Source organism: Hevea brasiliensis, chromosome 13 (assembly GCF_030052815.1).
Source record: "Hevea brasiliensis isolate MT/VB/25A 57/8 chromosome 13, ASM3005281v1, whole genome shotgun sequence".
In the NCBI taxonomy this organism is placed as follows: Eukaryota; Viridiplantae; Streptophyta; class Magnoliopsida; order Malpighiales; family Euphorbiaceae; genus Hevea; species Hevea brasiliensis.
Window position 1 is genome coordinate 87,801,969 of NC_079505.1, and position 26,014 is coordinate 87,827,982.

General features: G+C 37.8%; 1 protein-coding gene across 1 annotated transcript; it reads right to left on the minus strand.

Annotated features, from left to right (window-relative positions):
- Positions 1 to 4,564: 4,564 nt before the first annotated feature.
- LOC110643463 (beta-carotene hydroxylase 2, chloroplastic) lies at positions 4,565 to 6,628 on the minus strand. The gene is made up of 7 exons (XM_021795837.2): positions 6,054 to 6,628; positions 5,907 to 5,966; positions 5,711 to 5,782; positions 5,458 to 5,592; positions 5,194 to 5,319; positions 4,994 to 5,050; positions 4,565 to 4,870 (listed from the first exon to the last, which is right to left on the minus strand). Exons 1-7 carry the CDS (start codon positions 6,441 to 6,443, stop codon positions 4,793 to 4,795), a joined length of 918 nt encoding a protein of 305 aa, XP_021651529.2. The 5' UTR covers positions 6,444 to 6,628; the 3' UTR covers positions 4,565 to 4,792.
- Between the last annotated feature and the right edge of the window lie 19,386 nt (positions 6,629 to 26,014).

The following is a 26,014-nucleotide window of genomic DNA, read 5'->3' on the forward strand; positions in this document are numbered from 1 at the left end:
AATCAAGCCATTTTTTTTTAACCCATTTCACTCATAAAACTTCCAAAACCCATCTGCTCTGTAATGAAGCCCTCATTCTGCACTCTCCAAAAAAGAAATCCCTAAATCCTTCTTGCTCATTGCTCGATATCTCTCTCTCTTTGCCGAAAGAAATCACTAAAGATTAGTTTTTTTTGGGTTAAGTTTTTTTTTGACGCATTCTCTCTTTCACTCGCTTTCACTGACTTTCGTTTGCTCTATAAATATCAGGTATTTTATTTTTTTTGTGACATTGTTATGGTATTCATCTTTTTATATACATCTTCCAATTTTTTTTAAATTAGTTGATGGGTTTTCTTATTTTGAGCATTTTCACGACAACAAAATGCATTATATGTCAAAATTATAAATTTGTTGTTGATATTCACAAACCCTGATATTTCTTACTGTCTGTTCCTAAAATTTTGAATAACACATGACATTGCTTTGATAATTTGTTCATTTCTTCTAATAGTTATATGTTGGCTGCTCACATTGTTTATTTTATGAACCTAGTATTATCTATCCCTACTGCCAACTCTTTCTGATTTTGTCATGGCTCGGTCAAAAGGAAAAGGAAAGGAAAAGGTTACCACACCCTCATCATCTTCAGATTCTGCCAATGCCAGTGTCCCTTCATCACCTCCTCCACAGAAAGGAGCTCCTCTAGTCATTGGAAAAACAAAAAAAAAGTCCATGAAGAGCACCAATGAGCCTGTTCAGGAGAAAGGTTCTAAGAAGAAAAAGACTTCAAGAGCTTCAATTGTGCTTATGGAAAGGACCATTCATGAACCAAGGTACATTCACTGGCCTGCTTTTAATGAAGTCTCTGTTCCTTTATAGTCTCTCTTTGAATATCAAAAATGGGACAAATTATGCTCAAACACTGAGGGAATATATGTGGATTTAGTTTAAGAATTCTATAGAAATTTGAGAGTTGATGATGCTGAAAGTGATGAATCTTTTAAGGTTAAAATGAAAGGAAAAGTTTATAAGATGATAGTAGAAAGGTTAGCCGGAGCCCTAGGCATCCCAAACAGTGGGAATAGAATCTGTTCTCACAAAGAATTCTTTGCTATTGGAGGGTTTAATAAGAGAGATTTTGAAGCTGAAGTATTTAAAGGAGAAGTGAAAGATAAAACCAGCATCACCCATGCTCACCAACACATCAAAATCCTTCACAGCTTCATCATTTATATACTAAATCCTAGAACTGGTAGTCCAAACTATTTAAGCACACTTGATCTCTGCATAATTTGGCTTATTGTGAATGAAATTAAGTTTAATCTTGCCTACTTTATGTTGAAACAAATCATGAAATGGAAACCACCTTACAAACTATCCTATGCCCATCTCTTTAATGGCCTATTTAGAGATTTTGGGATATCTCTGGAAAATGAGAAACTTAGAACAAATATGATCCCAATTACAAGCCTGCAAAAAGATGATGATGGCAGGAAATTGAGGTTTGAGCAAGGTGTTAGGTCTAAGGGTAGTGCAAGTGATGCATTTGATGTTGAAGGAATTCTGGAAGAAGTGAATAATTTAAGGCAGTTTGTTGAGATTGAATTTGGAGAAATACAAAAATTTAGATCTTTTCAAGATGTTCTTATGAATACACTTGATTCTAAGATTGATGGAACTTTGATGATGATGTATAAAATTGTGGATGAGTTAACCAAAATCAAAGTTCATCTGGGTCTCAAGCACTGAAGCTGGAGAAACTAGTAAAGCTGCTGCTACTGGTTCACAAACAAAAAAAGAAAAGGAAACAGAAGAGGAAGAAGAGGAAGAGGAAGAAGAAGAAGAAAAAGAAGAAAAAGACGAAGAAGAAGAAACTGAAAAAAAGGAAAAGGAATCAGATGATGAAGATTCTAGCAATGATAGTGATGGAAAAGGAGGCAGTGAAGAAGGGAATGGAGATGACATGAGTGACTCTACTTCTGAGCAGGAACCACAGACTCCTGCTCCTGCTACACCTACTAAAGGAAAAGCAAAATCAGCTAAAGAGGAATAAAGAAGTAAGCAGAAAGAAGAAACTGATAAACCATCTAGTAAAAGGGCTAAAACTGGCAAAAAGCCCATTGCAAAATCTAGTACTACTGCTGCATCCAAGTTAGCTCCTGGCCCTATTGTACCTTTAAAACCTGAAACTGCAATGGTTGCTGAAATTTTACAAACCCTAAATGATAAACCTGTTAAGCTAAAAAGGGTGAAAATGGCTGCTCCAAGACAAATAAGAAAAAGCTTTAGGCTGAAGGGATAGATCACCTTACTGGATGCTTACTGATTTTATTTTGTCTGACAGTCTGTCTCTTAGTTTGCTACTCTGTTTGCTATTTTTAGCTTTTTGAACATTAATTAGTTTACTATGTTATCTACTATTTTTCCTATTTCAGCTCACTGTACTTACACAGATTTTGTCCTATACGTATGTGCATGTTCTCTCTCATGTTCTTTTGATGTTGATAAAAAGGGGGAGAAGTGAATGATTGACATTATTGATATATCTTGTGATTAATATGTTATATGTTGTTTAGTTTTTTGCAAAAATATCTTGTACATATTTATTCAATATTCTAGTCACACTTGCCTAAAACTCCTTGTGACTAAAAATGCTTATGAATATTTTAATGGAATTATTAAGGGGGAGTTATTTGTTAATATGTGTTGATATATGTATATACATAGGGGGAGTTATTCCCACATATACATTCATACACATACTCACACTTTTCAATTTATACATGGTGATTCAATTGAATTTTGTCATCATTAAAAAGGGCGAGATTGTTGAGCCCATGAGCTCAAAGGAGCATAAATTTTGATGATAACAAAACTTAACTAGAATCAAACTAACCTTATTTTAAGTGTTGTGCTTCTCTAAGAATAAAGAAAAAGGTTTATGGAGTTGATGATGAACTTGTATTTTAAAAAAAGGATGACATCCTAAGATAACACAAGATGAATCAAAGACAAAGAAGAAAGAAAATGTTACCTTCCAAGCTGCATTGAAGATCAAAATTCAAGGTACATATAGTTTGAGAATAGTTTAAGAAATTTAGGAATATGTGTAAAAAGCTGTGAGAAGTATAAGCCAATGATACTTATTTTTAATCTCTCAAATTTTTTATTCTAAGGTTTCAAAACTTGTTTTTGAATCATCAATGGACTAAAAGTATTTTATTATAATTTGGTGTAAAAGTTTTAAAGTTTTCAAAGTTATGTAGAAAAGCTTTCCTGATATGCTAACTGGTTTGCTACTGGTTCTGGTATGCTAACTGGCTTGCTAACTGACTTAACTCTGCACAACATCGCAGAAAACGATAAAATAATGGCTATTTTCTTGAAATTTGAAATTGTAATGTTCAAATGAGTTCTCAAACGGTAAAAAACGATTCAAAACTATAAATACACTTACCCTTGGCCATTTTGCACAAAATGAAATTCTCTCTACTGTTCCTAACCTTTTAAGATCATTAAAACTTTCATTCAAGTGCTCAAATTGTTTTTATTGCTCATCATTGGCATACCTACTCATCTCTTCTTTATAAATTCTGTTGTATTGAGTGAGATTGAGTTTTAAACACCTTCTTAGCATTTATGAGAGGTCATTCAAGCACCTATTAAAGCTTGATTGTGAAAAGTGTTTGGGATAACACTTGGTAGAAGTGTGAAGCAACTTTTAAAAGCTTTTGTATGAAGATTTGTAAAGGGCTTTTGTCTCTTGCCTTTAAAAGAGAAGAATAGTGAAGTAAAGACTCAAAGTGGGAACTTTGAGAGAGTGAATGTAGGCTAATTAGGCCGAATCACTATAAAAATTCAGTGTTCAATTCTCTCAACCCTTACTCTTTAAATTTATGTATATTTATTTCTGGTTGAATTATTTTTATTAAGTTGAGAATTGATATCGCATCGTCAACACTGCAAACCGAAAAATTTCATTTCTTGTTAAATATGCTGATATTTGATATAATTTGCCTACTGCTATATCTCTGCCAATCGATATATTCGCTTACTACTCATTTCTTTGTCTTTGTGATTTTATTCAGATTACTGAAATTTTTACTGAGTGCTAATATATCATTTTATATCAGTATACTGAAATTGAACTAAGCTACAATTTTTCAAAGATTTTGAGCAAAAACTGAAAAATTATTTTAAGTCCAATTCACCCCTTCTTGGATATATTTTGAGACATCAAAAATTAAATATAAAAATTCAAACATTTTATTTTATTGCTATTTATTGAATTAATAGTTTAGCGATTAGTGCAAATGTCATAATACAATAAGTTAACAGTTTAAACATTAATGATTTCATTCCCTTCAAAAAGATTTTAAAATATCAAAGAAAAAGCCATCACCTCGATCTTGCCCTTCCTCGAAATATCGTACTAGGATTTTTTTTTTTTGGGTTATAAATATATTGCACTAGGAATTAATTTCACAAGAAAATAAATTTTATACATTCTATTATATTTCTTTCTATTGTTAATTAGACGGAGTCTATGAGATTAATACAATCACACACATTTACAATAATCTCAAGCTGAAAACAGTAATACTTGATAATTTAAGGGTGAAAAATAATGATACATGCACAGATTGCTGTACTTTTAGGTATGGTTCCCACATAAAGTGAAAAATTGATAAACACATCTCCATTTGTAATATGGAATTCTATATATTTTTTCTTCTTTTTGGGTTAATAATTGATTTCATTGACCATTATTGTTTCTATACATTAACAGATCATCCAAAGACTGATCCCATTAGCTGCTTTTGTAGGATTTTATTCTCCTATTGATCTCTTTTTCCAACTCTTCAAGGCCTCCAACTTCTTCAACTTCCTGGACCACAACAAGGAATAAGTAATTTGTCACCCTAATCACACTCTAATATTAAATATTTAAAAAAGATAATAATAATAATAATAATAATAAGCACCATAAATAGAGGTAGAAAAAGCCCACCTTAGGTCCCAGGAACAATCCATATGGGATTCCATTGAATTTATCCGAGTGATGGAGCTAAAAATTATTTAAAAAAAATTACAGTTAGATTCTGTCAATTTCCTTTCCGATGCTTCACTGCTACATAAATTGTCTTATCTCTCAGTTCAGTGACAGTAACGACAGTAATGAGAAACGCATCACCCAACTGTAACGTTTACCTGGTGGGCCGCAGCCACCTTCCTGAAATACGGCACGTTGGCAATGGGACCCACTGGGAATCTCTTGTGAACAAGACCATCGTGGACAAACATGTAGGCCATCCCAAACACCGTAATTCCAAGACCCTGGTCAAAGTCAATGGTCATTAAGAGAATTGCTCAGAGATAATCAGTAATTTAATGATTAAGTCGTTAATCAAGGAACAAAATCTGATCGAGAAAGATACGAGAGAGAGAGAGAGAGAGAGAGAGAGAGAGACTTACAGCTCCAAAGCAAAGACCAGGAAATAGGCCTTTGTTGAAGAAGCCATAGGAAAGAAGGCCTATGGCTGGGACTGCGTTTATTATTGCAAACACATCGTTGAGCTCAAATGGACCTTCTCTGGGTCGATGGTGAGACTGCAATCAAAAAGAAGTTCGACAGAAGAAAAACTCTCAATCTTCACTTCAATTGTTCGCAAAGAAAACGCAGCAGAAAGAGAAGTAAATCGGTTCTAATATGATCCAAGATTCATACCTCGTGCATATGCCACAAGGAAGCATGCCAGAGAGCTCTATGAGCCCATCTTGCCCAAAACTCCATTCCTACCTGAAACAAAGAATACCCAATTCGATTCAACACCTAAATTGTCCAGAAAATACATAACATTCCGAAGCTAACAGCAAGAATTACCCAAATTAGATAGAAAATAAAGAAGGAAAATGGAACTTACAGCAGCTCCCACTGATAGAGAAAATGTGCCGAACATTTCCAGCAAAGGTACCTCTCCACCCTACGCCATAAAGAATCCAATTTTGGAATACATATACGTGGAAAAACAATTGTAAAAAATAAAGAGAAGAGCAATGTTAAAAAGTACCTCCATTTGCCAATAAAACCTGTAGTAACAAGCCATAATAGCCATGGAAGTAATCCCAAAACTAGACATCACAGCAGCAACCAAGTAAGTGAACCTCTCGGATCTCTTCCTGGCCAATCTCTCCGCCGCACGGGGCGTCATGATCTGGTAATTCACTTCTTCGGACTGTTCCGGTGTGCGATTCTCGATCTGGACACTCTGTTTTGTGTCTTCGAGGACGAAACAGACAGCGAAGTTGGTTTTCCTTAGACCACCATCGAATAAACTGTGATATCGAGCTGCAGAAGGGATTGAAAAGAGTGAAGGGGGTATGGGCTTTGGGAAGACATTGGAAGCGTGGATACGACGGAAGGAATTGAAGACGGGGGCGGCGGATAATCCAACCGCCATCGAAGGAAGGTGGGTTGCGGTTGCAAGCTTGAGATGTGCACAGTGAGGGAGAGCGAGCGGAAGAAAACGAGTGAGGCGTAGACGCGTAGAGAGAGAGAGAGAGAGAGAGAGAGAGAGAGGTACGTCGTGGGGTTAGGACCTTTGGTTAAATGCACAAAGCCCACATCTTTTGTTTCGTTGGCTCCTAGGAATAAAATACTCTCATTATAAACGGACAAAAAGCTAAATTAATTAAATAAATATGATATAAAATTAAAATACGTGGCACAACAGAAATGTATGAAAAATAATAGAAATGATAAATTACATTTTAATTTTTATTATTTCATTAAAATAAAAATTAATTTCTTATTTTTTTGAAGGGAGTTTCTATAATAATTTTATTTTTTACACCTTTGTTAATAATTATCGAACTGATAAAATTTAATAAAATTATTAAAACAACAAAATGCATACAAAGTAACACATTTATTTTTATATCAAATTCTTTTAATTTATTAAATTCTGTATCCTTAAAATTTATTTTTAATAAATTCAACAATCAACCTTTCATCTCATTACAAACTGGAAGAAAATCAACAGCATTACAAAGGCCATTGTCTATTGCCGAAATTATAATATTGCCACTCTATAATGTGAAAATTGGCTTCTCATTTGTTAAGCATTACGATCCAAACTTTTTTTTAGGAGATATTATTGAAAATAATTTTAAAAATGTTTAATTATTTAAAATTTCATACTTAAAATATACTAAATTTAATTTAAAATTAAAATTTAATTAATATTTATTTTGTCACGACCCAACCTATGGGCCGGATCGGCACTAGGACCTGGGCCAGCCTAAAGCCCCCGAGGCCCGTAGTAAGCCTAACTGTTCATTAACCCAACTCTAAGGCCCATTTGGGCCCAATATCAAGAAAACAAACGGACAGAGTCCGGCCATAAAATGGACTTACCAACGGGGAGTTTTCGACTCACGACCAGAAACACAATATATAGTCAATTGGGAGCTCACTCACCCTCCACATACTCATCAACATAATAATAAATGGGAGCTCACTCCTCATCCAATCCATCAAACATGCATAGCATATTAAGTTTACAGTCCCAAAATAATAATTTAGTTTATGCACTCCAAATCAAATAACATTTCTAACACATGCGGAAATTCTAAGATTTAACAAGTTTATACAAACAGTAATAATTGACCTGCGAGGGAGAAAAGCAGGTTAACCAAAATAAAATCCTCCTGTAGCCTGAAAAAAATATTGAACAGGAGTGAGCGTTCGACTCAGAGAGTAAAATATCAATTTTAACCATAATCTCTATAACTATCTAGAACTAATGCACCCTGTAGAGTGAAATGCAACATCAACAACATTTTCACATCATAACATCAAAAAGGTAATTTGGAGCACTCACACACCCTGTAGTATCAATCATAACATATGGGAGCTGATCCCCTATACGCCTCTCTTAAATCCAACCCGTGCCCGAATTTCTCAATCTCTGACTTCCTCTTAATAACCAAATCGAGGGTCCCAAATAATTACTCAAGCCGTGACTACCCTCAAGGATCGGTCCCAAATAATTACTCAAGCCGTGGATCGCCTGGCCCTATCCATAGTCCACACCACATCACACGCACGCCAACGCACGCACACTGCTCCAAATTACCACAACAACATTCATGGCACATTAACAGTTATGAATGCAACATAATTCGTGCCTAGAGTTTAACTACATAAATATATGCATATAAGTGATGCATGGACATGCTGAACATATAATAATATCGAAATTACAATTAAAATTAATATTTTACTCACAAACTTGACGACAAATTACTGTGGCATGGCGGAGGAAGAAGGTCGTCCCTCCACCGACAATTACATTACATTTATTTAATAAATTTGACTCAATACAAACAAAGAAAAAGATCAAGTACGTCCTAAGTCGTGCCGAAAATCCGGTAGAGTCTCCCCTATACCTAGAACCTACCCAACCTACAAAAGGGCAAAAAAACGCACTTCTATATTCACAATCCATATATCAACAGTTCAATCATATCACACAATTTCTCCCGGGCCCATCAAATCAATCATCCATCACAATACGCAAAATTTCAATTTAGTCCTTATTATTGATCATTTTTACAAAAGCGCCCAAACAAGCTCTAAAAATTATAAAACTTTGCCTCATGGTCCTTAGCAATATTACTAAGCTATTGCAAAAGGAATCGTAATTTTCTAAGCTACCACGAATATTTTATGGATTTTTAATCCTATTTAAGCACTAGAAAATTACGAAAAAACAAGGTTCGGGTTTACCTTTGCCGATTCCGACTTCGGGAACGCGCTTGGGACGTCTGAAAATGGGGGGGGCTAGCCAAAACCTCGGTCCAATTCGGAGACTTTTCCGGTAACGGGTCTGTCTGGCCCGAAATTTGCGACCTTGGCCAATCGTCGAAATTCTCGAATCCAGGAAACCTACACGAAGCCCAAAACACGGGGATTAGTACATAAATTTTTCAGAATTTTCTAAGCTCATTAAATGCTCGGAAAAACACCGCGGTTCCGTGGGACCCACCAAAAACGGTTTGGAAAAATTAATTTTATGTCGCTGCGAAGCTCTCGACGAATGGAGCGTCTTGGTGGCCTCGGTTTTCTCGTGGATTCACGGCCGAGAAATCTAGATCAAAAGTCGAAATGGGCTAAAATCTTCCCGAGCAAAAATCGGACAATCCGCTCGATGGATTTCGGCGTTCTTGGTGTCTATGGAAAGCTCTCGCCGAGTAGATGATTTTGGACACAAGACCCGGTCCAATTGGTGGCCGGATTGGCCGGATTTGGCCGGGGAAGTCGAAGCGCCGCACGCGCGAGGAAGGGAGATCGCGCGCGCTTTTGCTCGGCGGCACTACCGGCCGGGATACCGGGAGGCTGGCGCGCGAGGGGAGGACGCAGGGGCGGCGGCGGGCCGGGGGCCGGGGAGGGGAGGAGAGAGAACCGAGAGAGAAAGGGGAGAGGGACGCGCATGGGAAAGAAAAAGGAAGAAGGAAAAGGGTCGGTCCGATTCGACCGGTCCGATCCGGTCCTGGCTCGATTCAGATACAAAATTTTGAATTTTTACTCTGCCTTGGGACAAAAAACGAGGTCCAAAAATTCCGAAAAAATTCCAAAACACTCAGAAAAAGACGTAGACTCCAAATATATTTTTAATTTTGCCACGTGGTCTTTAAATTAATTTTTAAAATCATCAAAGTTTATATTTTGGAAAATCGAACCCGATTTTTAAAATCAAAAATCTCAAAAATTCCTAAAATTTAAATAAAATTAAAATACCAAAATGCTCATAAAAATTAAAATTTTGGTGTTACATTCTTCCTCTTACGTAAAAATTGCCCTCGAATTTTTACACAAGGCGTAATAAAGCACATGATTATACATTGAATGATAAGGGTACTTGCTACGCATGTCCCGCTCGACTCTGTGTGCACTCTTCCACCGATCGACTCTCCACAAAACCTTAACCATAGGGATCTGCTTGGATCTTACTGCCTTACTTGGTAGTCCACTATGGCTACAGTTGCTCCTCAAATGTCAAGTTCTCTTTTATCTCTATCACATCCGATCGCATTACATGAGAAGGATCGGAATGTATTTCCGAGCATGGAGATGTGAAACACGGATGAACGTGAGAAAGGTTGGGTGGTAGCTCCAACCGTGAGGCAATCGCTCCAACTCTATCCGTAACCTCAAAAGGTCCAATATACCGAGGTGCCAACTTGCCCTTCTTTCCAAATCTCATGACTCCTTCATTGGAGAAACCTTCAGAATACATAGTCGCCATCGCAAACTCCACATCCCTCCGTCTGGGTCCGTGATAACTCTTCCGCCATCGAAAGTCAAGCTGCTCCTCGATTAAGGGAACCATCTCTCAAGTGTACTGCACTGTGTCTACATCATGCACCTTCGCTTCCCATTTCTCGCCCAACACAGAGGAGACCTACACTTTCTTCCATATAATGCCTCATAGGGTGCCATCCCTATGCCGGAGTGATAATCATATTGTAGGCAAACTCCACCAAAGCTAGCCGCTCATCCCATTGACCTCCAAAATCCAAGACACTCATGCGCGGCATGTCTTCCGTTGTTTGATTGTCCTTTCGATCGTCCCGTCTGTCTCGAGGGTGGAAAGTCGCATCAAGTTCAATCAGGTGCCAAGTGCCTCCCGCAACTTTCTCCAAAACCGAGAAGTGAATCGGGGCCCTCTGTCGATATTATGGAAGTTTAACTCCATGCAATCTGACTATTTCTCGAATGTAGAGCCGCATACCGTGCCACGTAGTATGTAGTCTTTACAGCAAGAAGTGAGCGATTTGGTCGACGGTCTACAATTACCCATATCGAATCATATCCTCGCGTGGTACGAGGCAACCTACCACAAAATCCATAGTGATCATTTCCCACTTCCATTCCGGGATAGGGAGCTCTTGCAGCTTCCCGACGGTCTCGTGTTCAAACTTCACCTTCCGACAAGTCAAGCACTTGGACACAAAGTCCGCAATGTCTCTCTTCATGCCATTCCACCAATAGCTATCTTTCACATCATGGTACATCTTGGTGGAACTCAGGTGGACATCTGCATGCTGTATAGTGTGCCTCTCGCATGATTTCATTCCCGAGGTTGTCCACATCGGGCACACATATCCTAGAACCTTGTACTAGGGCACCATCATTGGCAAATCCAAACTCACCACCTTCACCTTGTCAGACTCTTTCTATGATCTTCATCAATTGTTGGTCTCGTGGCCGGGAAACTCTAACTCGTCCCTTAAGTCCGGCCTCACCAAAAGTGAGCCAACAATACCCCTCATCCGAAAGATCTAGGATTAAACCTTGATCCATCAACTCATGTACCTCCCGAATCAATGGTCTCTTCTCATCAAATGTGCGCCAAATCGCTGTAAGATTTTCTCGCCAAGGCATCTGCTACAACATTGGCCTTTCCAGGTGGTGGTACCGATGGTGCAATCATAGTCTTTCGTAAGCTCCATCCATCTCCTCTGCCTCAAGTTTAAATCCCTCTGCTGGAAGATGTACTTCAAACTTTTGTGGTCGGTGTATATCTCGCACACTTCACCATACAGGTAGTGTCTCTAGATTTTAAGTGCAAAGATTACAGCCGCCATTTCCAAATCATGGGTGGGGTAGTTTTGCTCATGCCTCTTCAGCTGTCTTGAAGCATAAGCCACTACTTTTCCATTCTGCATCAAAACACACCCTAGGCCAACTCTGGAGGCTTCACAATACACGGTGTATCCTTCACCACTCACAGGTAGTGTCAACACAGGGGCAGTGGTTAGACACTCCTTAAGCTTCTGGAAACTCACCTCACAACATATCCGTCCAAATGAATGGAACATTCTTCCGGTCAACTTAGTTAGGAGCCGCCATCCCGGAGAAATCTTGCACAAAACGCCTATAGTAACCAAATAAACCTAAAAACTTCGCACCTCGTTGGATCGTTGTAGGCCTAAGCCAATCGGCCATGCCTTCAATTTTCTTGGGATCCACTTGAATGCCGTCACTAGAAACCACGTGTCCCAAGAATGAGATGCTTTCTAGCCAAAATTCACATTTTGAAAATTTGGCATATACCGGTGCTCCTCAACGCTTGCAACACCATCCTCAAGTGCCACACGTGTTCTTCCTCGGTCCGAGAGTATACTGTAATGTCATCTATGAATACGATGACAAACGGTCCAAAAATGGCTTGAACACCGCTCATCAAGTCCATGAAGGTCTTTGGTGCATTAGTGAGTCCAAAAGACATCACCAAGAACTCATAATGACCATATCTTGTCCTCGAAGCCGCTTTGGACACGCCTCATCCCCGATTCTCAATCGATGGTAGCCCGATCGCAGTCTATCTTGGAAAAGAATCTAGCTCCTTGAGCTGATCAAACAAATCATCGATCCGAGGAAGTGGATACTTGTTCTTCACAGTCACCTTGTTCAGCTGTCTATAGTCAATGCACAACCTCAATGACCCATCCTTCTTTCTCACAAATAAAACAGGAGCGCCCCAAGGTGAAGTGCTCGGACGTATAAAACCCTTGTCCAAAAGCTCCTGTAGTTGCTCCTTTAACTCTTTCAATTCTCACGGTGCCATCCTGTAAGGTGGCATCGATATGGGGTTTGTACCCGGCACAACATCAATGCAAAACTCTAATTCCCTTCCTGGTGGCAACCCTGGAAGCTCCTCTGGGAAGACATCCATAAATTCTCTGACAACAGGAACATTTTCCATGCTGACACCTTCTACAGATGTATCTCTCACCAATGCCAAATACCCTTGGCATCCACGCCTCAACATTTTTCTAGCACTAATTGCTGACACCAAATTATATGGAGCCACGCTCCTGTCACCATCAAAGCTAAACTCTTCCACACCAGGTATGTGGAAATACACCTTTTTGTTCCTGCAGTCTAAAGTGGCATAGTGAGTTGCCAACCAATCCATCCCCAAGATTACATCGAAATCCATTACTGGTAGAGGAACCAAGTCTGCTAGGAGGATCTTTCCATCCACTACTACTGGGCTACCCGGAAAAACCATATCTACATCTATGTTGTCACTAAGTGGGGTAGCTACCGACAAAGGGCATTCTAAGGTTGTAGGGTTTCTACCCAACCTCATGGCAAACACAGGGGAGACAAATGAGTGCGTAGCACCCGGATCTATCAAAACACGAGCCTCATAAGAACATACTGTAAGAATACTCGCCACAACCGCATTTGAAGCTTGAGCATCCCGTGGGTCGTGGTGAAAACCCGAGCTTGACTTCCTACCCCGAGTGGCGTAACTCGACATCGACTTCTACCTCCGACCGCCTCCAAATCCACGCCCCTTGTCCTCGCCTGGCACATCGAATCGATCGCCGCCATGTTGGAAGTACCGGATACAATCGCGAGGAACATTTGCAATGTAACCTCGTGGACCCCATCCGTGGCTCGCTAAACATGGGGCATTCTCTAGCAAAGTGACCCGTTGGCCACACCAAGCATACTCGATCCCATCAAACAAGGTCCCGAATGTCCTCTTCCACACTGCGTACACGGTGCAAAGAGGATCTCGAACTGCACCAGTAATCGCCAGATTCGAATCGTGACCACCGCCGATCCGCACTCGTCCAATCCTCGTGGTCCGTGTCTAAAACCACTTCTCTTGCTCCTACCCTTTCCTCTCGTAATTACCTCGCCACCACCGTCCGGAGTACCCATGGAAGGGACACCGAGGAACCTCCGCCTGCTTTTTCTTTGCTCTCCCACTGTCATCCACAGCATAGCTAATCTCAATCTGTCTGGCTCGATCAACCACCACATCAAAAGACTGATCCGACATCATGGCCAGGTTCGCATACCTCCTGTCAAGCCCCTTTAGGAACCTCTTCACCTTCATTGTTTCTGTAGCCACCGCAGTAGGGGCATATCCGCCAATTCCGTAAATTTCAGAGCATATTCATCTACTGCACTGCCATTTGTCTTAGGGCCTCAAAGGCCCACCGCTTCGATCTCTCAAGCTTTCGCACAAACCGATTGATAAAAAGTTCCACAAATTGAGCCCATGTCAATCCCTCCATCCGGGGTAACACGTAGTCATTCATCCATTGTCTAGGCATAGGCCCCATGACATGCTGCACACACTCTATCAATCTTCTATCACCAATCAGTAATTCTATTCCCGCCGTCAGTAGGAATCTAAACCGATATGCATCGTCCGACACATCATAAGTACCGTGCACCAACTTCTTAAAATTTATGATCTGCTTGTAAGGTTCCTCTTGGTGCGGTGGATCGCCGCTGTGTGGAGGGTGGACCATATATCGCGCCATCATGTCGATGGTTCTCTCGCATCGCCTAGAGTATCGCCATGGGGTCCATGGGACCTCGTGCCATGAAAGACTGTTCTCGACCGTGGGTAGCCGCTTCTACTTGAGCAGCTCTAGGCCTCCTACCCCGCCTCCTGGCAAAGCGCTCATCCTCGTGCCGACACCTCGCCAGCACATCTGGTTCTCGTGCAATGGCGCTCTCCCGCTTCTACGCATTTTCCTGAAATTCAGCAGCATTAGCCCACAAAATTCAAAACTGCACATTGCACAGCTCTATAGACTCATATTTATACATAACATATGGAGCAGAAACTAGAAGCAAAGACGACAATGCAAGATGAATATGGACCCTATTTTTCCGCATGTGACTCCTATTAGACTTTTCCCAACACTTTAGACAACATTCCTAAGAACTGAGCCTAAGCTCGATACCACATTTGTCACGACCCAACCTATGGGCTGACCAAGACTAGGACCTAGGCCAGCCTAAAGCCCCCGAGGCCCGTAGTAAGCCTAACTGTTCATTAACCCAACTCTAAGGCCCATTTGGGCCCAATATCAAGAAAACAAACGGACAGAGTCCGGCCATAAAATGGACTTACCAACGGAGAGTTTTCGACTCACCCGACCTGTAAACACAATATATAGTCAATTGGGGAGCTCAGCTCACCCTCCACATACTCATCAACATAATAATAAATGGGAGCTCAGCTCCCTCATCCAATCCATCAAACATGCATAGCATATTAAGTTTTCATTTCCCAAAATAATAATTTAGTTTACAGACACAAATCTTATAACATTTCTAACACGTGCTGAATTTCTAAGATTTAACAAGTTTATACAAACAAGAATAATTGACTGCGAGGGAGAAAAGCAGTTAACCAAAATAAAATCCTCAGTAGTCTAAAAAAATATTGAACAGAGTGAGCGTTCGACTCGTAGAGTAAAATATCAATTTTAACCATAATCTCTATAACTATCTAGAACTAATGCACACTGTCGAGTGAAAAGAAACATAAACACCATTTTCACATCATAACATCAAAAGGTAATTTGGAGCACTCACACACCTGTAGTATCAATCATAACATATGGGAGCCGATCCCTATACGCCTCTCTTAAATCCAACCCGGTGCCGAATTACTCAAGCTCTGGACTTCCACTTAATAACCAAATCGAGGGTCCCAAATAATTACCTGCCGTGACTACCCTCAAGGATCGGGTCCCAACAATTACTCAAGCCGTGGATCGCCTGGCCCTATCCATAGTCCACACCAAATCACTCGCACGCCAACGCAAGCACACTGATCCAAATTACCACAACAACATTCATGGCTCGTTAACAGTTAAGAATGCAACATAATTAGTGCCTAGAGTTTAACTACATAAATATATGCATATAAGTGATGCATGGGCATGTCGAACATATAATAATATCGAAATTACAATTAAAATTAATATTTTACTCACAAACTTGACGACAAATTACCGTGGGCGGGCGGAGGAAGAAGGTCATCGCTCACCGACAATTACATTACATCTATTTAATAAATTTGACTCAATACAAACAAAGAAAAAGATCAAGTACGCCCTAAGTCGTGTTTAAAATCCACAGAGTCTCCCTATACCTAGGACCTACCCAACCCGCAAAGGGCAAAAACGCACTTCTATATTCACAATCCATATATCAGCTCAATCATATCACACATTTCTCCCGCCCATCAAATCAATCATCCATCACAATACGCAAAATTTCAATTTAGTCCTTATTATTGATCATTTTTACAAAACCGCCCAAACAAGCTCTAAAAATTATAAAACTTTGCCCCATGTCCTTAGCAATGTTACTAAGCTATTGCAAAAGGAATCGTAATTTTCTAAGCTACCACGAATATTTTATGGATTTTTAATCCTATTTAAGCACTAGAAAATTACGAAAAAACAAGGTTCGGGTTTACCTTTGCCGATTCCGACTTCGGGAACGCGCTTGGGACGTCTGAAAATGGGGGGGGCTAGCCAAAACCTCGGTCCAATTCGGAGACTTTTCCAGAACGGTCCGTTCGCCCGAAATTTGCGACCTTGGCCAATCGTCGAATTTCCGCGAATCGAGGATACCTACACGAAGCCCATAACACGGGGGTTAGTACATAAAATTTTCAGAATTTTTTAAGCTCATTAAATGCTCGGAAAAACACTGCGAAGTTCCGTGGGACCCACCGAAAAACGGTGTCGAAAAAATTCGAATTTTATGTCGTTGCGAAGCTCTCGACGAATGGAGCATGCTGGTGGCCTCGGTTTTCTCGTGGGATTCACGGTTTTCGAGAAATCTAGCCCAAAAGTCGAAATGGGCTAAAATCTTCCCGAGCAAAAATCGGACAATCCGCTCGATGGATTTCGGCGTTCTTGGTGTCTATGGAAAGCTCTCGCCGAGTAGATGATTTTGGACACAAGACCCGGTCCAATTGGTGGCCGGATCGGCGGGAAGTCGAGGCGCAGCGCCGAGGAAGGAGATCGCGCTTTTCCTGGGCTGCTCTGGCGGCTACTGGCCGGGATACCGGGAGGCGGCGGCGAGGAGGACGCAGGAGGCGTGGCTGGCTGGGGAGGGGAGGAGAGAGAAACGAGAGAGAAAAGGGAGAGGGACGCGCGCGCGGGGAAAGAAAAAGGAAGAAGGAAAAGGGCCGGTCCGATTCGATCGGTCCGATCCGGTCCGGTTCGATTCGGCCGGTTCGATTCAGGATACAAAATTTTGAATTTTTACTCTGCCTCGGGACCGAAAACGAGGTCCAAAAATTCCGAAAAAATTCCAGAAAACTCAGAAAAATACGTAGACTCCAAATATATTTTTAGTTTTGCCACGTGGTCTTTAAATTAATTTTTAAAAATCATCAAAGTTTATATTTTCGGAAAATCGAACCCGATTTTTAAAATCCGAAAAATCTCAAAAAAATTCCTAAAATTTAAATAAAATTAAAATACCAAAATGCTCATAAAAATTAAAATTTCGGGGTGTTACATATTTTAATATTTTTAAGAAGAATTCAAATATTAATAATATCAAATGAACATATTTTACTTTAATTTTCCTTACTTGGCGATTCTTATATTGCTTAAAATTTCAACTTAAAAGTTTCAATTGTAACCAGCAAAATAAATTTAAATACATCAAGTTATGGTCTCAATGAAAACAACAAAAGAAACCCACTTTAAAAAAAAAAAAAAAAAACTAGAGTTGAAGGGTTTTTTAAATTATATATATATATATATATATTTCCAAAAGAATGATATTTAATATTGTCATGTGACATATTTATATCTATATAGATTTTAATTATTTTTATGAAGAAATCTTTATTAAAAATTTATGAGATAAAAGTAATAAAAATAAATTTAAAATAATTAATAAAAATTTAAAATATTATATTATTTTTATATATTAAAATTAAAAAATATAAAAATTAAAATTATTAATAGTAATGTGTATTAATACAAATAATTTACTAAATAACAAAATAAAAAATGTTATTTTCCTTAGTGATTTTAATATAACGGTGAAATTTTTAACATATTTACTGGTGAATAACTTGAATTCTAAGATTTTATTTTTCATCACTTTAAAATCCTTGCACTCGAAGTATACAATTTTTAGCAAGATTAATTTTTCTGCTTCAGAAATGGAAAACGGAGGGAGGGAGTGAGGGAGAGGTGGTTGTTTTGAAATGCGAAAGCTCATACGAAATACAAATCGTAACCAGATAAGGGAAACAATTGGGTTCACGTTGAAAGTGCATATACAGAAGGCGCACAATATGCATAGTTTTCAAAGCAAGAAACAGTTAAGTGACAGGGAAGTGGATGGTGATGTGTGGATGGGAGAAGTAGCACAGGTGATTGAGAGCCGGTTGGTTCACCGCAGGATTGCGGAGGTGCCGACAAGGAGTCACATTGCTTCTTTTTCAAATTGATAGCTTCCTGTATAATCGCCAACCTACCAGGACCTTTTTGGGGGGTATTGGCTGCCACTTGGATCCGATTCATTGGTTTATAATGTTTACACTTGTCTACTTTCTTAGCCGCCCGTTGTGGACATGTGGAACGCATCTTAGCTCAAAGCCCACCCAATCAGCCCTGTGAGTGGGTTGGGTCTGGTCGAGAAAGCATGCCGAACCCATAGTCTTGCCGAAAGAGAAAACATTTTGGATGAAATGAAAAAGCGGATGTATCATGACTCCATGCTTTTAATGCCGAGTCATACTAGCATACAAATTGTTATATGAAAATAAGGATTTTATTAAAATTATAATAATTTTAATAAATATTTATTTTTATTATTAAATCGTGTATATATATCTATCTCTAAAAAAAAAAAAAACTCATATATAAATATAATCTGACTTTATCCTTTTTATGAATTTGATTTTCATATAAATTGTGGACCATGGACAAATGCATATAAGTCTTGAGTGTTATAGCAAAATTGCAACTCATGTGATGTAAAAGTAAATATAAAAAAATTGATTTATTGATTAATGTAATTAATAAAAATGGAGTACCGAAGAAATGGTGGAAATAATCGGAGAGAGCAGAGCTTAGGATGCAAGACTCTTTGGCTCCGAAGAAGTGTTACTGGAGGGAGAGAGACTGGAGAGAAGGGGGAAAGGGCATCGAAAGAGCAGAGCATGTGAGAAAAAGAAAGAGTAGGAAGCGCAGAGCCGCAGACCAAAGAAAAAAAAAATGAATTTTTGTGTTTTTTCTCATTTCCGTGTTAGCTATGCAAGTGAATAAAGAAAATCGAAAGAAGCGAGAGAAAATGAATGGTCCAGATGGGCCCATAATAGGCTTGATAGTTAGTTAGATTGGGCTCAATTTCAGTCGGAGGGCGGGTCATTTAAGGGGAGCCCAACCCACAAATTCACTTCTAGACATTTTTCCTTTTTTTTCTTTTCATTTCACCCTAACGGCAGATCCAATAATATCATAATTATGAAAACGATTCTAATACCAAAAATTAGAGGGAGGGATTCTAATGCCTAAAACTAGAGAGAGAGGGGACAAAGGAGAGCTCTTAAATATTTGTCTAAGAATGGAAGGAGGGACAATGAGGAGTTTTGAGTCTCAAACCACTTGTAAAAAAATTTTAAATAATTTTTTATTTTTTTTATTAAATTTGAATTAGTTTTTAATCATTTTATAATTTAAATTAAAATATTAAATTACGTAGTTGAAAAGTTCAATTAAAATTTAATTATTTAAATTCTATATTTACAAATTAAAAATTAATTGATAGTTATTATTTGAAAGTTAAATACGAGCCAGTCTAATAATTTCCTTATTATATCATTCTAAATTAAATTAGATTTCTTAATTTAATTTACAAGTATACAAAGCAAGCAGTCTTAACTCTGATGTAAATATTAGATTGATGAACTAATTAAATGTACATTTATCTTTATTATCTTATAGGTGCTATTAAGTTGTCATCTACTTATTTTATTATTTTATTAACCTTTAATTTTTGTGTCTCTTTAATTTGGGTAAAGGAGTTATTATTATTATTATTATTATTATTATTATTATTATTATTATTATTATAACTTGGGGGTTATATTTATATTTTTGCTCTTGTCAATTTACTAACTAATTAGTAATAATTAAAGAATGTGAAGCTAGAGCCAATAGAGAGAAATGTTGAATATTTTGGGCAGTACCATCACACAGGATATGCCAAGATAAACAGAAATAAAGCCATGCATTATTGATTTGAGAGATTCATTGCCTTGCGCAACAATAAATCAGGGTTAGGTGGCTGAAGCTAGCCTAAATGTATCTAAGCTAAGCAACAGCAAAGACCTCAACTCTATTATTATGGAAATTACCTTTTGCTTTTCAATCAGTAAAGCCTGAAACAACGCAAAAGATTCCTTCGACACCTTCAGCTGCTGGGAGCTAGATGCTTATTGTTCATTTCATATCTGCTACGTGTATATAAGTTGTAGAAGTATTTTTTTCAAATGAAATTATTTCATGCAAAACATAGGATTATATTTGTTAGAAGAAAGAATACAAGTAATGAAAAAAATGATTGTGTATTTGTCTATATCTTATTTACAGAGATATTACATCTATTTATATATGAAAATATGAGCTAATTTAGACAAGAATAATAATTGCTGTAATTATGCTACACAAATATCCTATAATCATGCTAATTGCTGTAATTATGCTAACACCCCCCCCCTCAAACTCAAGGTGGTAGCACAGGTGCCAACTTGAGTTTGCTTAAGAGATCCTGAAAGCGAGCGGGATGATGTATTTTGGTGAATATATCAACGGTTTGGCTGATAGAGGAAACATAAATCAAATATATGGTGCCATGAGCAACATGATGACGTACAAAATGATAATCAATTTCGATGTATTTGGTACGCTCATGAAATACATCATTATGAGAAATCTGTATGGCACTTCTATTATCGCAATGAAGCATTGTGGCAGAAGAATGAGTGACACTCAAATCAGTTAATAACCACCGTAACCAAAGTAATTCAAATGTAGCATCAGCAAGAGCATGATATTCAGATTGTGTGCTAGAACGTGCAATAACAGTTTGCTTTTTGCTATGCCAAGAGATAAGAGAATTACCCAAGAAGAAACAATAACCAGTTGTAGAGCGACGATCTGTTAGATCACCAGCCCAATCAGCATCAGAGTAGCCAGATAATACTAGGGAGGAGGTAGCGGAAAAGTGCAAACCATGAAAAAGAGTGCCTTTGATATAACGAAGGATTCGAAGCACTGCAGAGAAATGAGTTGAGCGAGGAGCAGACATAAACTGGCTAACCAGATGAACAGCATATGAAATATCAAGTTGAGTAACTGTGAGATAAACAAGACTACCGACAAGCTGTCGATATAAAGTAGGATCATCAAGAGGAGTGCCATCAAGAGGTATAAGTTTGCAATTAAGCTCCAATGGGGTTGATACTGTTTTTGCTATCAGTGATGCCTGCTCGAGAAAGTAAGTCAGATGCATACTTGGCTTGAGATAGATAATAGCCATCAGAATTTTGAGAAACTTCAAGACCTAAAAAGTAGCTGAGAGAATCCAGGTCTTTCATTTCAAAGTGCTGATTGAGATAATATTGTAACTCTGAAATACCAGATGAATCATCTCCTGTTATTATCATATCATTAACATAAAGCAATAAAAGAACAATACCACTATCAATTCGACAAGTGAATAATGCAGAATCATATGGATTAGAGAGAAAATCAAGTTGAGCAAGAGTGGTACTAAATTTGGCAAACTAGGCCCTGGGAGCTTGTTTTAATCCATATAAGGCTCGCCAAAGTTTGCAAACCTTATGAGGAGAATGATAACCAGGAGGAGGGTGCATATAAACCTCTTCTGTTAAATCACTATGAAGAAAAGCATTTTTGACATCCACCTAAAAAAGTTTCCATTTACGAACTGGAGCAATAGCTAAGAGGCTGCGAATAGATGTTAATCGGGCCATTGGAGCAAAAGTTTCTTCATAGTCGATACCATACTCTTGAGTGTACCCTTTGGCTACTAAGCGAGCTTTGTAGCGTTCAATAGTTCCATCAGAACGGGTCTTAATTTTTTAAATCCATTTGCAACCAATAGGGGTCTTGTTTGGTCAAACATCAACTAAATCCCAAGTATGAGTTTTCTCTAAAGCCCGAAGTTCATCAGTCATAGCTTGCTGCCAAAGAGGGTCAGTACTTACCTCATGATAAGAACGAGGCTCATGAAGGGTTGCAATAGTAGAGTAACAGTGAAAATTAGAAAGATAATGAGGAGTTTCTCTTAAACGGGTAGAACGACGAAGAGAAGTGCTAGGAAGAGATGCAGGCGCGGGTACTAGATCAACAACTGGTGCAGATTCAACAGGGGCAGGTGTAGTTGGGCTAATATTGAGCACATCACAATCACCTGGATCAGGACTTGGAAACAGCTCTTTGGAGGAGTCAGTGAAAAATAGAGAGTCAATATTTACAGAGTGATGAAATTTGGAAAAAGAAGAGAACATAGTATTGTCCCAAAAGGTAATATGACGAGAGATGCGTAACTTATTAGAAACAGGATCCCAATAACAATACCCTTTGTTTTCAATGCCATAACCAAGAAAACAACATAGACGAGCGCAGGGTTCTAATTTGGTATGTTCATGAGGTTGTAAAAGAACAAACAAAACACATCCAAAAGGTTTAAGGAGGAATAGTCAGGAAGTTGTCCAAACAACTTTTCACAAGGAGATAAATTATGAAGAACCAAGGTAGGAAGACAATTAATAATATAAACAACATGAAGAGCTGCTTCTCCCCAAAATTTTTCTAGACATGAGGCAGAAAGAATAAGAGTACGTACAGAATCAAGAATATGGCGATACTTGCGTTCGGCTCGCACATTCTGTTGAGAGGTGTGAGGATAAGAACATTAAACAACGGTGCCTTATTTGTCACACCTTATCCCTCTGTAAGGCATAACATGATCCCGTAGGATACTTAATGAACTACCGAACTTCACCTACCGATAACTCATTAAGTACCCTACAAGGGATTTTAAAACCATTTTCTTACATTTTGGAAGTGGTGAGCATTTTGGTAAAAATTAAAAACCATTTATTCCAAGTTTAAATATTAGTAAAAATTTTTGTCCATTTAAATTTTGCCGCAAATTTTATAAAAATTTTGACAGAGTTCCCTCTGTATTTTGAGAAACCAGTTCTTCAAAAACCTGTAAAAAGCACTTCCAAAAATATTTTATAACTCCCAACCTTCAATAACTCAATCATCTCAATTCAATACACTTCAAAATAATTTCACAATACAGAACAAGATTTCTCATCTCAAAATATTTAATATTTCCATTCACAAAGCATAAAGCAGAAAATCCATATGTACAAATATTAAATTTACAGAAGAAAATCCAAAATAATATTATTACAATTTATTTACAACTGCTCAACTACATTGATACATACAATATTTTTATACTTACATCAAGATTATCTACAAGGGTATAAAATAATACCTGTACAAAATGATCAGAGTAGTCCTCGATTTAACAGCAGCTCACTCTGCTGCTTTCTCCTTGCTCTTATCTGCGACAGCAAAATAAACCATCGCTGAGTATAAAAATACTCAGTGGTGCACAATAAAAATTTAAAATGCAATAAATAAATCATTCATTGCCAAACACAATTCAAATGTTTCTCAGTCACATTTTGCAAATATCAAAGTCCATAATGATACCATTTTGTCAAATAATCCATTAAACACAGTTTAGTCAAACAATTTCATAAACATAGTGTTGCCAGAGTCATACACAACTTAAGTCATGACACAAAATTTTCGATCAATGCCGCGTTGTACACCACGACAAAGCAATCTACAACCCCATTAATCGAAATCAATGAGGGAGGTGGCTAGCTAGCTAATGAGTACTCATCCGATCTACAACCTCAACTGGCAAGCCAGAGAGGGAGGAAAATAAACGATCTCAACCCCATAAATGGAGGAGGAAATGTGATACAGTCATGCTAAGTGTGAATCCAAAATCAATTTAAAACAATTATTTTCAATAATTTATGAGAGATCCCAAATAATTTTCAAAGTCATTTTTGTATTCACAAAGTGGCAACACAATTCATAAATAACACAGCGATTTCATAAAGTATAGCAACTCAAATTTTCAATTGGAAAACAATTACATAAATTTATTGTGCACAAACTCGACCGAGTCGCCTCTAGGCCTTGACTCAGTCTCTCCGAGCTTCCAAGTCTTTTTCAGCTGAAACACACAATTTCATAGTGTTTCAGTACCATAACTTAACATAAGTCCAAAAATAAATTTAACTTCACTTTAACTAGCTCTATTGCGTTAAATTCGATGTTCTCAAAGTTTTTGTGTTTCGGGTTACTATTCACTACACTTTCAAGTCAAATTGTTGACTTTTTAAGGATTAATAGGTATGGGAACTCCAACTTCACCCACATACCACATTTTGATCACCAAACTTATTGGTTTTGGTCATTTTTTCAAAGCGTAAGCATTTTGGCAAAATTGCCAATTTTCGGTTTTGGTACTCCGAAGTTGCATTGTTCCATTGGTCAATCTACTGTTGGAATTTGGAAAAACTTCCTTCATAGAAAATGTTCCTTATTGTCTTAAGTGTATTCTCATTTTTGGATCACCTCAATCGGAGTTTTGTAGCTCAAGTTATGGCCAAAATAAGTTTACTGTTCACGTGCACTGTTCATACTGGTATTTTGGGTTCTGGTAGATTTTAATCCAACTTTAGTCAGTAATTTGATTAAGTTAAGTTCATAATTTGGTCTAACTTTCTTCATATGAAATGTTCTACTATGTCTTAGGTTTCCATCGGTTTAAGAATCTCCTAAATCCGAGTTTCCTAGAGAGAGTTATAGCCATCCAAACATTACTGCTCAATTGAAAATCTGCAGAGTTGCAGGTTTGGTAACTTAACTTTGCTCAATAATTTGAATGGGTTAAATGGCATAATTTGGGGTAGTGTTCTTCATGAAAGTTTTAGGTCTATATCTCATCTAATTGCTAGTAAAATTTCAGGTCAATTTGACCTGTCTAGCTCGAGTTATGACCAAATGAACAGTTACTGTTCATTTAGTCAGTTTGGTGCAGTGGCAGCCTGCTCTCATTTCACTTTGGTCAATTGGTTCACCAAGTTTTAGTCAATTTTTGGGCATGGTTCTTTAATGAAAATTGTGATATTTTATGTCTATTTTCATCCCCAATTGGTGGCATATCAATTAGACTTGTAAAATTTGAGTTTTGGTCCTTCAAAGTAGGTTTGGTCATGCTGCCAGCAGTATGACCATTGGACCTACGAATTTGGTTTTCATTCCAACAATTCCTACACAACTTATTTGGTCATAATTGACCATTATTTCATTTCACAATAGGTCAAACATGCCATTTATGCATTTCTCCAAATTTTGGTTCATAAACCCTAGCATTGAAACCCTAATCTCACTAACTCTTACATTTAACCATTTCAATGCCTTTAACTATTATCACTTAACTCATTAAGGTTCATATTCCTATCCAAGCCAATCAAGCCATGCAAATTACACTCTTCATGTCACACCTTACCCCTCTGTAAGGCATAACATGATCCCATAGAATACCTAATGAACTACCGAACTTCACCTACCGATAACTCATTAAGTACCCTACAAGGGATTTTAAAACAATTTTCTTATCTTTGACAAGTGGTGAGCATTTCTAATAAGTATTTAAAACATTTAGTTGAAATTAAAACTAATTAATATTTTTGGCCATTTTAGTTTTCCGCAAATCTTATAAAAATTTTTACAGAATTTCCTCTGTATTTTGAGAAAACCGTTCTTCGAATACCTATAAAAAGCACTTCTAAAAGTTTTTCTCAACCACTACTTCGATTTCACAATCAAACTCAATCAATTTCTCAAAATTCACAAGTTCAATAGTTCTCAAAATACTGTCAATCACTATCATTCATATTTCATTAAAAACAAAATAATTTATACACAACCTTACAAATTTATATCAAAAGAAATACAAACTAAACCTTATTACAAACTTCATACAAATTTGTGTACAAGCTGCTCAAGACCCATTTTTACATGTTCA